At 40.6% G+C, this 14,561-nt stretch overlaps 1 protein-coding gene across 2 annotated transcripts in view; it reads left to right on the top strand.

The window, feature by feature from the left end:
- TBC1D9B (TBC1 domain family member 9B) overlaps positions 1-14,561 on the top strand; it is a 147,952-nt gene that overhangs the window by 79,656 nt on the left and 53,735 nt on the right. For both annotated transcript variants that reach the window (XM_082253132.1, XM_082253131.1), the window contains exons 7-11: positions 329-559; positions 1,550-1,693; positions 8,941-9,091; positions 11,139-11,353; positions 14,391-14,508. In XM_082253132.1, the coding sequence (XP_082109258.1) occupies positions 329-559; positions 1,550-1,693; positions 8,941-9,091; positions 11,139-11,353; positions 14,391-14,508 (859 nt within the window). The remainder of the gene's footprint in view (positions 1-328; positions 560-1,549; positions 1,694-8,940; positions 9,092-11,138; positions 11,354-14,390; positions 14,509-14,561) is intronic.

The raw sequence follows: 14,561 nt of genomic DNA, 5'->3' as shown, positions 1-14,561 counted from the left end.
GACTGGTGTTCCATTAGCCATTGTGTTAGAGAGTGTTTTGCCTGGTTGGTGGCTTCTTGAGATGAGAATGTCAATAATATTAAAGTATGCATGAAAAATAGATTATTTATATCATGTTAAAAAAAAAAAATCACATAAAAGTCAAATGTTTGTGGCCATCATTTTTAAAACTCCCATTCAGATGTCACATTTGGTGGTGGTACACAAATAACCACAATTTGGGAAATAAGCATATTGACTATAGAGTATCTGATGGCAGATGTTAGCAGGTTACAATTATTTGTAGATAACTGAATAACCACTTATTGTGGAGCTCTCTAACCCATAGGTTACGATTGTGGAGAAAGCCGACAGTTCCAGCGTGCTGCCAAGTCCTCTGTCTATCAGCACCAAAGGGAAGATGACGTTCCTGTTCGCCAATCTGAAAGACAGAAATTTTCTGGTGCAGCGCATCTCTGATTTCCTGCAGAAGACATCACTACAGAGAGCTGGAGGGGACGATAGTGGGGAGCAGAGGACTGCTGCTAGGAAAGGAAGCAGGGGAAATAATACATATGAGGTGAACGGTTTTTAGCTGGTTTATTTTTACCATCTTGTAAAATCTTGGAAGAACTTTTTTAAATGAATTGTGGTATAAAACACATGATATTTAAAGTAATTGTTGCGGTAGTTGTCTTTGGTTACCACATCCCTGTTCCGGTGTATCTAATGTGTTTTATAAAATTAAAGAAAACATCAAGATCGTACAAAATAATACCGGTTTGTGAATAAATGAATGGTGCCAGTTTTTCAGATTTGTGGTAGGTTAGCTGAACCAAATTTTCTAGAAAGATTCAGATATCTAAGGAATAAACCACAAAATAATTATTATGTTCTTTATATCATTGTACTAGACTTTCTCCGCAGTTGTATGTAGACATCATGTGCTTTTTGGAGGAAGCATGCATTTGTCTGCTTTGTATTCCCAATGCTGTTTTATTTGTACCGAATATCAAACAAAAGAAAAGAGAGGATATTTCATGTCAACTATTTCAAGTGTCTTCAGGCGCCTCTTTACATCATCCTCACGCTCATTCCTCTACAGTTTTATTGCTGAATGTAACCAAAAATATCCGAAAATGACCAGAAAAGGGATCCCAAAAATAATTGTCTGTCTGCGGATTTTGAGACATGGTCTCAAAAGACATATGGTCTTATGGAACAAGCCTGTATGTTTTGCCGTGGCAGGCAGCTTGTAGTTCTCAATGAACTGCGATGGTACCGGTGAGCGCTCTCATTGATCGTTCATTGATTTTTCCTGCTATTCAGTAACTGTCTGCTTGTACGGGAGGTACGGACAGACAGCTGAAGGAGAGTCTGAAGAATCCTGGCATTGCATCTGTGATCTGCTGATTGCACCCGCAGTTTAAAAAGATAACACATTTTTATTTTTTTACCTGCAAAAATATGTGCATTTATTATATTTTTTGAAATGTGAACATATTCTTTAAATCTATGGTTACCTTTATAATTGATATTTATGGTGTGTGCTATCTTTAAATTCTAATAGGCAACAAAGCTGCTGTCTGGAAGTCCAACTGATATTGGCCCCAGCATTCCCCAGAAGTCTGGCTGTGAGGATGCCCCTACTGTGTCTCATGGACTTCTTAAACTCTTCCGGAGGGAAATAGCAGAAGAAGAAGGGCCAAAATGGGTAATTTTTTATTTATGAATAAACTATTTCAAGATAGAAAGTGCTAGAAGTCATAACACCAATTTTAAACTGAGACTGCAGCAAATGAATGAGATGTAAAATTCTCTTGCTGGCACATCGGCACTCTTTTTTTTTTTTTTTTTTTTTTTTTTTTTTTTTTTATCCTTCTGTGTTAAATAATCCTATGATTTCATTAGAAGTCAGTTATTAAGTCTAAAATTTAAGGTGGAACTATAGCCAATTAAATTAACTTTATTCTTCCAACCCCCTGCTGGTAAATATTATAATACTTGTTTTGCTAGGGAATCCTCTAATACAGAAGGATTAAAAACCTCCACTTTTGTCGAGAAAAAAAACATTCCCCTCTGGGTGATCTATGTACATGGCAACCTTTTCCTACCTTTTTGTTATTCTGAAGAAATCCCTGTGTTTGTCTGTGTTTGTGTTGTATATTAATCTAATGGGAGTGGTTTCATAATTATCGATCTGCTGCTGCACCTGCAGGACTATAATGAGGAAAATTGCAGTCTGCATCCCTTTAGACGTGATTTTCTATTGGGAGTATCTCACCAAAAATGACATTTTTGTTGCAGGGGATGTCTGATATCTGACTTGTTTCTTAGTGCAGACTTCTGGGAGAATCAGTGAGCCAATCACACAAGCAGAAAATTATGTTTCTGGGCGGCGTTCTGTACACATTCTGTGTACAGAACACCTCCAGGTAGCCATATTGCATTGCATTTTACAGAAAATTACAAAGCTACAGATTGAAAAGGTAATTTTGAATAACATTCAATTACAATATGACTTGTGTAGCAATTGTATAAGCTATATTATTTTTTTCTGTGTATTTACTATTTTTTCCCCACAAAAGTGGAGCTACCCTTTATTTAACCACTTGCCTACTGTGCACTTAAACACCCTTCCCATCCAGGCCAATTTTCAGCTTTCAGTGCTGTCACATTTTGACTGACAATTGCGTAGTCATGCTACACTGTACCCATATGAAATTTTTATCATTTTTTTCACACAAATAGAGCTTTCTTTTGGTGGTATGTAATCATCTCTGGGTTTTTTATTTTTTACAAAAAAAAAGAATAAAAACAGAAAATTTTGAAAAAAAAAAAAGTTTTTCTTATTTTCTGCGAGTAAATTTTGAAAATAAATTTTTCTCCTTCACTGATGTGCGCTGATGAGGCTGCACTGATGGGCACTGATAGGCTGCACTGATGGGCACTGATAGGCTGCACTGATGGGCACTGATGAGGTGGCACTTATGGGCACTGATGAGGTGGCACTTATGGGCACTGATGAGGTGGCACTGATGTGGAGGTACTAATATGCCGCACTGATGAGCAGTGATAGGCGGCACTGATGAGCACTGATAGTCGGCACTGAGAGGCGGCACTGATGGACGGCACTGATGAGCACTGATAGGCGGCACTGATGGGCACTGGCGGATGGCACTGATGGACACTGACGGGTGGCACTGATGGACACTGACGGGTGGCACTGATGAGCACTGATGGGCGGCACTGATGGGCAGCACCATAAGTGCCCATAGTGCTGCCAGTCAGTGCTCATCAGTGCCTAGATGAGCAGGCACTGATGGGCACTGACTGGCAGCACTATGGGCACTGATTGTGGGCATTGATGGGGGGCACTGATGGGGGGCAATTTGTGTATTTTTTTTACCTTTAGTAATCAGGGCACTGGTGATCAGTGCCCTGATTACATTGCTGTGTGTTCCCGGCACTGTGAGGCTCCCCCTCCTTCCTCAAACTGCAGGCTCTGTGTGAGGAAGGAGCGCCGGCGATGAGAGATGATCTCATATGTTTACATATGAGATCATCTCTCATTGGACGGCTTGATCACGTGGTGAATGGCCGCTGTGATTGGCCATTCACCACGATCTGTGATCGGCCGTGTCCAAGGCCGACACAGATTCTCCCGATGCGCGCTCGCGGGAGCGCGCGGGGAGAGTCTTTCTGGGAGGCCGTTTAAAAACGGGCTCCCGAAAATTCAAGTCCGCGCTGCAGCCGTATATAGGCTGTAGCGCGGATGGCAGGAAGTTAAATCAATTAGGAATTTAAAGAAGTTACTTTGTGGTCCTGTAATAGTCTGCTTTTCGTTCCTCTGGCCTAAAGCACTGAAATGTGGGCAGAGCTGCTTCTTAGACTGCAAACTAATTATCCTATATAGTGATCAATACATTCCCAGATCAATCAATCAGAATCATTTGCCATAAGCTGATTGGCAGGCCCTCAAGTTTCACCCTATATTTGAAGTTATTGACATATAAGGCATCTAGTAGTTAGAGCTAAAATGAAATATCTGTAGAGTATAAAGCAGGGGTAGGCAACCTTAAAGAGGTGAAGATTTACCTGAACATGAACAACATAGCTAAAGATCCTTGGGCACAGTGTCCCTTCCTTACGTCTGATTTAAACCTAATTGCCGTACTACTATGCTCCATTTGCGTGTATTGCACAGGAATTATAGGTTTAAATCCGTTGGTAAAAAAAAAAACACAAGGTATACCGCGCAATCACAGATGTACACAAATTCAGTAACCCTATACAGTCCTATAGCAAGGTGCTATACAAATGTAAAAAGTCCATGATAATGTATAAGTCCATAATAAAAGTTAAGGTACAAAAAGGAAGCTCCACCAAGAGACAGGCACAGTTCTCTGTAATGACACCAAGGGACAGAGGGGGGCGCCACTAAGTGCAGTATTAAAAACCGTGTTTATTTGGCAGCTACATGTGCACTCCCATAAATCCACAAGAAGGAAGGCCCATAATGTAACAGCAGCAGTGTCTATGGATGGATTGTCCTCTTCATAGTCCAGGATGTCCGCAGCAGTGGCAGGACCGCATGGATGGGAAAGCATAGGTGCCGCTCGTTTGCTGCGGTGGAAGGACGTCTGGAACCACCGTGGAGCACTAAGTGCTGAAGTGACATCACGCCTAGAATGATTAGTTGCCTAGGTATTGCGTTTTGGAGCACCAGTAAGCTCCTTTGTCAAACCTGATAGGCTTAGGGAGGGTAAGGATCCATTTATATGTGCATAGAGGTCCGGGGGCAGGTCTGATAGCCCCAGCACTGGAGGGAAGGAGAAGTGCCGCTGAGAACACAGCAGCCCCACAGGCTCCAACACCACATAGCATGGAAACAAACTAAAACAGCTAAAAATGTTATTCACAAGCGTTTGACTGTAAAAGAGATATAAATACACACATATGTATACATTAAAGAATATGATCATTATATCAAATGATATAATCCCTGTATAAAAGCATATTTATATACATGATCCAGAAATAGGATAATCTCAGTCCCAATAAATGGTAACTTGGGAGAAAAAGGGGAGGGGAAAGATGAAGAATGAGACATCCGCATAATAAGCGTTTATTCTAATTTCATCCTGTAGGTAATTCTAAATCATGTAAAGGGCCAGCAAAAGGAGGGGAGAAAAAAAGATCAGTATTCTCACAGTATTGTACTGACTTCTATCTCCTCATTGAGCCCCACATGAGCCAACGTATCAAGCATATAAATCCAATAGCTTTCTTACTTACGTTTTTTTTTAAAGCATTCAGCTAAAGGGTAAGTATTGGGAATACCTGGGATGACCCACACCTTGAGACCATCGGAAAGTCTTTTGTGGTGTTCCTTAAAATGTTGGGGAACACTGTGTTTATGGTTCCCTTCGTCCACAAAACGGCACATTTAGCTGCCTAATTAAATACGTTTTTTAATAATGCACTTAGTGGCGCCCCCCTCTGTCTCTTGTTAAATCGGGTGGTGAGGATGCAACATATCGTCCCCTCACCACATGCCAAACAGGCTTGGATTTTTTTTTTTTTTTTAGGGGAGCAGCAGAGCCTGCTGCACTTGTGAATAAGCCCTGAGTTGCATTCAGTGGCAGTACTCTTAGGGCTCATTCGCACTTGAGGCTGCAGCTTTACTGCCCCCAGTCTTTACTCCCTTTAGCTGCAGAGGCAGCAGCTAAGAATGTACACATGCCACAGCAGGATTTTACTACCCATCACTTTCGGCAGGGACTACCACCCACCAGTCACAACCCATTCAATAAATGGGGCCACTCTGCAAGCACGCCACATTTACATGCTTGTGTGGGGTCCAGGGAGAATAAAGTATGTCATGAGGAGGCGATACAGTGCCTCCTCACTGCCTGCCTGCTTTAACCCCTTTGTTTGCTGTACTGCAAAAGGTTTGTAGGGTGCTTGCAGAGCAGCCTCATTCACTTGGGTCATGCTTGGCAGGCTGTATTCCCACCAAGAGTGACAGGGTGTATAATTCTGATGCGGCCACAACATGTGTACACCTCTGGCCACTGCAGTGAAAGGGGAGGGGGGGGACCTGGCTCAACTATGGGGTTTTACTGCCCCCAAACCACAAATGTAAGCAAGCCCTTACTACCCCGAGCCCCCATAAGAGCTGCTTGCCTTGTTTTGGAATTATTATGACCAGTTCTGTATTGCTTGTGTAATACACACTGATCTGAATAATTAATTACAGGAGAGAAGAGCGTCCACGTTCAGTGAAATACAGAGCTTTTCTTCTTTCTGTCTTGCAGCTTCTGCTGGCACCACTCCATACCATACGAGCAAGTGTAAGAGGCAGAGTGCAGTTTAAGTGTTACTAAACCCACAACCATAAAATCAGTCTGTATATGCAGTAAAACATGCTTGCTACACTCGCTGTGGAGCCTAAGAGCTTAATCCTCAGGATTGTGTAAAAAGACTGATACTGTCTTTTCTGATCCTCCCCTTTTTCCACTGTCCCCAATCCATCTCCTGATAAGACATAACCTTTGGAGTCACTCTGCGCATGCTCAGTTTGGTGTGTGTTGCTAGAGTTTTTTTTTTGGAAGGGTGCATATGATCAGCATGGGTTTATTAACACTTTATTATCACTGCTGCCAGCACTACATAAGCCAGGTATTGGTTTATGCGGCTGCTTTCTGCTCCCTCTGTGGCCAGTTCCGGCTCAGCGGAAAAACAAACATGGTCCAACTGTTTGTTTATATAGCAGTGACTGCACTGTGTTAGATGCTCTGCGAACAGTGGGTCGGCAAACCAAGGGAGAGATCTAAATAAATGAATATTAACAGCGCTTGCTATATAAGTACATGAATGAATGAAAAGTGACTATAGTGCTATAAATAAAGTGCCAAATAGATATAATCCATATAGGAATAAAAATGCCAAAGTATAAAAAATGTGCAAAGATGTAGATAATATATCAAAATTCATCAATGTTAAAATAATTCAATAGAAAAGTCCATAAGTAGTCCAGTAACCAGTGCAACAGTGCTCAAACTGTGTTGTGTTCCTTTAATTTCTTCTGTAGTGAATAAAGTGCTCCTCAGTGCCAGGCTGCCACACTCCCCTCTTGTACCCCTACTCACCAGAAATAAAGACCCTCTGTTGGGTCAGATGTAGCTAATTCGAGGCGAGTTCAGAGTCCTGGGAAACTGATATGGGTATCATCCAGACAACCTGCTCTCTTCAGATGACCAATGCTGTTTCCTAGGTGGCCTCAGCCCAATTAGATTTAAGAGATCATAGTGTAGTACTGTGTAGATGGTTTATTAAAAAAAAAAGCAAGCAAAAGTACTCACAAATGAGTAGATAAAAAGGCAGTAGATCTATTACAGGACACTTCCTGGAACACCAACTCGCGTGCGTTCCACCGAGGAACAGGAAGTGACGTAGATGGTAATATGCCAGAAATTACGTCTACGCGTTTTGCCCGCCTCCCCGAGTGTCGTCAAAGGACATAATTTCTGGTGTACTGATTAGAATATTTATATGATGGTATCGTGCCCACTCTCCGATTTCAATCAATGGCAAAACAAATAATATTAACCATCTAATAGAACAACCATTATTTAGTATAAAATAATAAAATGAGAAAAAAATATTTTTTTTAAAAAATAGGTATGAATAAAGATTAGTAAATAAGAAGTATAAAAAAAATAATAAAAATCAAAATAAAATGAAAAAGAAGAAAATAATTATTTTCTTTTTCATTTTGATTTTTATTTATTTTTTTAATATTTATTATTTACTAATCTTTATACATTCCTATTTTCGTATTTTTTTTTCAAATATTCTCTTTTTATTATTTTTTCATTAAATAAAAAATAAAAATATTTTTATATTTTTTATGTATTTTATTTTTTCATTCATAATTCTATATATTTTCCTTTCATTTGTTTATTTTTTTTTACATTCATCTTTTTTTCGTTATTCTCAGTACACTCTATCGAGATCTAATGAGGTATTTTAAAAAAGTTTTTAGTATACTCTATAATGATTTAATAAGGTATTTTAATATTTTGGATATATCATATATAATTTTTAATTGCTCTTTGTACACAGTAAGTGATTGTTGTTCTATTAGATGGTTAATATTATTTGTTTTGCCATTGGTTGAAATCAGAGGGTGGACTCAATACCATCATATAAATATTCTGATCAGTACAACGGAAATGATGTCCTTTGATGACGCTCGGGGAGGCGGGCGAAACACGTAAACGGGTCTTTATTTCTGGTGAGTAGGGGTACAAGAGGGGAGTGTGGCAGCCTGGCACTGATGAGCACTTTATTCACTACAGAAGAAATTAAAGGAACACCAACACAGTTTGAGCACTGTTGCACTGGTTACTGGACTACTTATGGACTTTTCTATTGAATTATTTTAACATTGATGAATTTTGATGTATTATCTACATCTTTGCACATTTGTTATACTTTGGTATGGTTATTCCTATATGGATTATATATATTTGGCACTTTATTTTTAGCACTATAGTCCCTTTTCATTCATTCATGTACTTGTATAGCAAGCACTGGTTGTATAGCAAGCACTGGTTGTATAGCAAGCACTGGTTGTATAGCAAGCACTGGTTGTATAGCAAGCACTGGTAATATTTATTTAGCTTTATTTCCCCTTTAGGTGAAAAGCAGCTGCTTTCGGTTATTTCTTTTATATCATCCAAAGCGCCGGTTTTTTAATACCATCAAGGGAGAGATCTATCAGTCACCTAGCCGCGATCAACTGGTAGATCACGATCAATGGGTTGCCAACCCCTGGTGTAAACACTTTCATCATCACAATAAATATATGACCCTATATATGAAAACTGGAAATTGAAAATTGCACCCATTCGTACTAGTTGTGTTATAAAATAGTTGTTTTTGTTTTCTTAGGCAAAAGAGAAAATGAAGGAGGAGTCTTGGAACATTCACTTCTTTGAGTATGGTCGAGGGATGTGCATGTATCGAACATCGAAGACTCGAGACCTAGTTTTAAAGGGCATTCCAGAGAGCCTGCGAGGAGAACTTTGGCTTTTATTTTCAGGTAATTGCAATGCAGTGTATTATTTGATCTTTAAGATTGTGTGACAAATGGAGTAACGTTTTTCAGGAATAATCGAGTATACCTAAACCATAGTGCCTGTATGATCTTGGCTTAGTAGAACAAAGCCCCCTTGACTATGATTAGGCAAAACACACAATGCTGCACTGCCTCTCATGGGCACTTAGGAGATGGTTACAGGTGCAAGAAAGGAAAGGCAAGGTAGTGATTCTCACTGACCACATGTTTTGCTAACTGCAAAAATGCATTTTCTTCTGTTGCGTGGGTTTATTGTATGTAATAAAAGCAAGAAGTGAAGGTTGTTCATCTAGCAAACTGATTCACTTTGCAAAAGGAATTTTGTTACTTAAGGTTAACACAGGTTCACCTTAAAATATCCACTTATTGAGGGGGAAAAAATGGATTTTGCTAGCATGTAATTCAGCATTCATTAATGTTCACCTAAACTGGCCATATACTGTTTGAATCTCAGCTGGCTCAGCAGGGACCGGCTGAGATTCTAACCGTGTATGGGCTGGCTGATTGTACCCAAGTTGATTGATCGATCAACTTGGGTACAACCAGCAAGTCAGACTTTTCTACATACGGTTACTGCCATCAGCTATTGCCCCTATCCGTAACCAGTGTATTCTGCCAACTGGGAATGCTCTCCACACCCCCTGCTGGCAGATAACAATAGTGCATCTGAAGACATTCTCCCATCAACACTGAATGTGTTGATGGGGTAGTCAAACAATTTTCTTTCCCTCCACCCTTGGTGGAAGGAAAGAAATGTTGTGTCATCTATGGCCAGCCTAAAGTCTGGTAATTTTCGTATTTTTTTTTTTCATTCAACTTGGTGGGCTGAACGAAAAACAACTGAAGAGCTCAGAAGAAGCCTCTGTACTAACAATCTGAGCTGTTGTGTTATGACAGGGGAGGGGGCCCACCAGAACACACCAGTCAGTGATTTCAGCCATTGGCTGCGAGCGCTGATTGGATTTCAATCGGCAGAGCTTTTTTGGTCATTCCCCATCGACAGAAGCCCGATGTTTACCGGTTTATATTGAACTGGTCGATGCCGTCTGATATTTGGCTTGTGTGTACGGCCCTTTAGTTAGATGAACAGCTTCAATGAATCAGTCCCAAAATGCAGGGGGTCAATGGTTCATTCAGGGCTGTACTTGTTTCAGTGTTTGTTTTTAATTGCAGGCAGGTGAACAAATCCATACAGAGATCTTTATAGGTTTTATATAAAGTATGAGTATATAGAATTTTTGCTAGCATGCAATCGGGTAGTCAAAGTGTACACAGGTTCACCTTCTTTACTCTCGCTCAGAGGGCACATAGGACACCGATTTTTCAGAGAGGTGGGACATTCGTCATGCAATCTTCAGGCCTAGACCTCCTACTACTTTACTAGATTATTTCGAGTATCCCTGGTACATAGTGATCAATCCTCTTAATTCCTCCTGCACCTTCTATTATTCCTGTGACTTGGCTGACAAGCACTCACACCATCCACGTTTGGTTCTTTGAGGGACCTTCGTGGAGAGAACTGGGACTTACCATTCTTACCCTACCCCCTTCTCTCTTTTTTCCCCCTCCCCCCACCCATTGGAACACCTTTGCTCTCCCCATACATCCATAGGGTCTTTGCTCTCGTCAGTTTGAAATACAATGTACGCACACTATCTCCCAATGTTACACCCCTAATGAAGGGTATTAACCCGAAACACGTTGGGTGCGACTGAGACAAGTGCATCATTATTAACCACTAAGATGTGCCATTTAATATGTATATATTTGTTACCTAATACATTTTTACACTTGTATGTATATGACCTGTTTTCCAAGTTTTTAATGAGACCTATTAAATGTTAATTTTTTTGTTTATATTGATGTTTTTAGTGTTGTCTTTTTAGTGTTGTTTTAACGTTCATCTTGAAAACATTGTGAACATCAGATCATTCCCTCTCATTACTGCAGCTCTCCATCCTAAATAAAGAAAAGAATAAAGTCTTATATTTTTTTGCTATTTTTCTTTCAGGAGCATCAAATGAAATGGCAACTCATCCTGGCTACTATGCTGATCTAGTGGAGAGGTCCACGGGAAAATGCAATCTTGCAACAGATGAGATCGAGCGTGACCTCCACCGATCCATGCCTGAACACCCCGCATTCCAGAATGAGCTTGGCATAGCAGCTCTCCGCCGTGTGCTCACTGCATATGCCTTCCGCAACCCCAACATTGGCTACTGCCAGGTATTGCTCTTTTCTTACCCACATAAGTGTTTAGAAGGAATAACAAGTGCCTTACCAGCTCCGTAGCATTCTTGTGTAACTGTTTATGGTTAGAAAAAGTAAATTAAAGAAAATATTTCAGTTTTAATCGTGTGTTGTTAAGTAACACTGATTCTGAGTGTATGATAAAAAATTTATAAATGTCCCTTGTCAGAAGAGTAAGTAGGTCCAGAGATCTAGGTATCTGAAAAATAATGCTTTTTCTGTAAATGTTGTGTTTGATACATGCCTCTCCCACCTCACTAAGTGCCCCTATGGGCATCCTTGCTTGCTAGTGAGTGGGGCCAAACAACTGTTACAAAAAAAGTCAACATTTGCATAGAATTTTGCGGTCTGTATCTGTTACTTACCTTTGCCCCAACCATTCATTGAATCTCTGCTCTTTTGCATTTGCCTTTGTCCCCTGCAAACGTGCTGTGGCTCCATCAGCCAAGCTCTGGCACTTGTGTCCTGTAATGACATAGTCAGCGTAAAGGACAACTTCAGCCACTAGTGAAGTTATCCTATGAATAATCCTCCTACTCACCTATGTTTAGCCCGGCCCCCTTCAGTGCTATGGGTAAGCGTATTTATTGTGGCCTCCAGCTGTCCCTGGGAGTATGGTTTACCAATAGAAATGAGTGGGACAACTGTATTCATGCGCATAATGAAGATAAGCTGGCCAGGACCTTGTCAGAGGTATGACTGCTGTGTCAGGGGGGGGGATCTTTTATCACAGATGGATTACATTCATAGGGTTGGTGGTATTTATTAAAAGATAACCTCAGTAAAGGTGACACTGTCTTATTAAGCATCTACTATATGCTCATTTACCTTCAGAGATGCAGTGGAGAGATCCAGCTTTTTGAAAGATTTGGTATTATTAGCTGCAGTTGTTAAGTGGTGTGCAAACTTGACAGATCCTAAAACTGAAACTCTGGAGGTAAAAAAAAAAGCACCCTCTCAACACAGTAACTGAGCTGTCAAAGGCAGCTCCTAATACATTCTTGGTAGCAATTCTTGGCGATTGGGAGCTGCTGACCATGTGCCTGCTGTGACAGCCAGTCAAAGTTCATAAAGCTTGCCTCCGCCTCCCGCCGTTTAGATTCTCTTAAAGCATCAGGAAGTGGCGGCAGCGGCAAGGGGTTAAGAAGTCCAGACTAATAGAAAGTGGTATGTGGTTTTAGGATGGAAACCTGTTGTAAGTCACAGAATATTGCCAATTTTACATCCTTGGTATGGGAAGCAGCTCATAGAGTTGTTAAGTACCCAATGCTAGTACAGTCTGTCTCTGTACCCACCTCTCTATTTCATCATGCTTACTAACAGGCATACACTATGGAAAGTTTTCCTTTCTCCCCCAGGGTTTAATCCTGTTCAGGTGTGACCAAACACACAGAAGCAAAGATTCAAGTTTCTGCACATGAGGCATGAGGACATGATGATTTTCCTTTTTAATTGGCAGGAAGAAGTTTAAATTCACTAAAATGTATTATGGAGTTATTCTATTTGGCCATTTGATGGAAATACTGCACCGTTTTTTTTTTTTGTCCTTAAAGGATAAGATTACCTTTGTACAAAAATGTATAAATGTATATCTTTTTGCAGGTAAACAAATGTGCATTTATTATTTTATGTATTAGAAGCATTGCACCAGCGATCAGGAGATCACTGATGCCATGCATGTCTGCACACTGTCAGTAAATCTTTTTACCCGTACATCCCATAGGGGTAGGCTGAAACTCGCTGACGGGAAGACTTTCAGCGCCGTGGTAGTTTGAGAACTACAAGCTGACAGCCGCTAAGGATGTCGGGACAGAGCTGTGTGTATGAATGACGTGGCCGTGTGGGCAGAGCCCTACATGCCCGCGATGGTTTCAAAAAAGTGACAACTAGTACAGGGAACTTCTCCCTGTACTGCTGCCACAAGGAGGAGAGCAGCGGGCAGCGACTGCAGCACTGAGAACATTTTACGTGTTTTCACCCTGAAATCAGTTGGAGCATGTAACACGTTCCCAAAGATGAATTCACCCTTCTAAGGCTCGAGTTACACAGATGCAGTTGGACTGCACTGAACGGTTATTCAAGCATAGTCCCACCGAATAACATGTAAAATGCCTGGTTTCCTGTGTGCCAGATTTACACTACTATATTGCAGTGGTGTGCAGGCAGGGTGCACTGAAAAAAAGTATTGCATGCACTACTTTTTTTTTTCAGATCACCGCAGCACAGTGCGGCCAATCAAACTATAAATGGTCTGTGTGACATTTCAATAAAGTTTTTTAAAAAAAAACTATGCAATACAGAGCTGTGATTCCCACCAAGAATGCACTGCTCACCTGCCGCTGTGGTTTAAAAAAGTGGCTGGTATGAATGGACCCTAATCCCTGGTTCACAACAGTGTGGCTTTTTAAATTGCGATACTTCAGCGCGATTTCAAAGCCACACATTAGTGCAATTCGGTCCTCCAATTTCACTGCAGCTTGTGACTTTATTTAACAAAAGTCAATGCAAGTCACAATGAAATAGCAAAAAAGTAGTGCAGGAACGTTTTGTCAAAGTCACTGCGACTTGACTCACCACGATTTAAACGGTTCCGTTGCCTGCAACAGGGTGCGACTTGTCATGCGATTTTGAACTATCAAATCGCATTGGTGCGAGCCAGGGCTAAGTGTGCATGCTTGGAGATATGGAAGCTTGCTGCTTGGCTTCTTTTTCTGCAACCTGGGCTAGGCTTAGAAACCCAATGAAAACAAACTGATTACAAAGGCCAGGCTAACCCAATTCTATTAAAAGGCCAAGTGGCACTGAGCATGATAGTACTCTCAGTGGCATTCAGAAATCTGATTGCAACATGACCCTAGCTGGACAGAAGTGTTAAAGATGTAAAATGGCTATTCACCATAAGTCCAAATGGTAAACCTTTTTTAGAAATATCTCTCAGAACTGTGCTGTAATAATGGTAACTGATCTTTACTAATATCTCATATTCTATATAACAAGAGACTTTTATTTGTAGGCCATGAATATAGTGACCTCTGTTCTGCTGCTGTACTGTAATGAGGAAGAAGCCTTCTGGTTGTTGGTGTCGCTTTGTGAGCGAATGCTGCCAGATTATTACAATACACGGGTAGTTGGTAAGTCATGATAAACATCCAGCTCTTTTAAGAATTTATACTGTTTATTAAAC

This window comes from Pelophylax lessonae (assembly GCF_965119305.1).
Source record: "Pelophylax lessonae genome assembly, chromosome: 4".
NCBI classification, from domain to species: Eukaryota; Metazoa; Chordata; class Amphibia; order Anura; family Ranidae; genus Pelophylax; species Pelophylax lessonae.
Note: the sequence above shows the minus strand (reverse complement) of the source record. Positions and strands in the feature narration are given on the sequence as shown.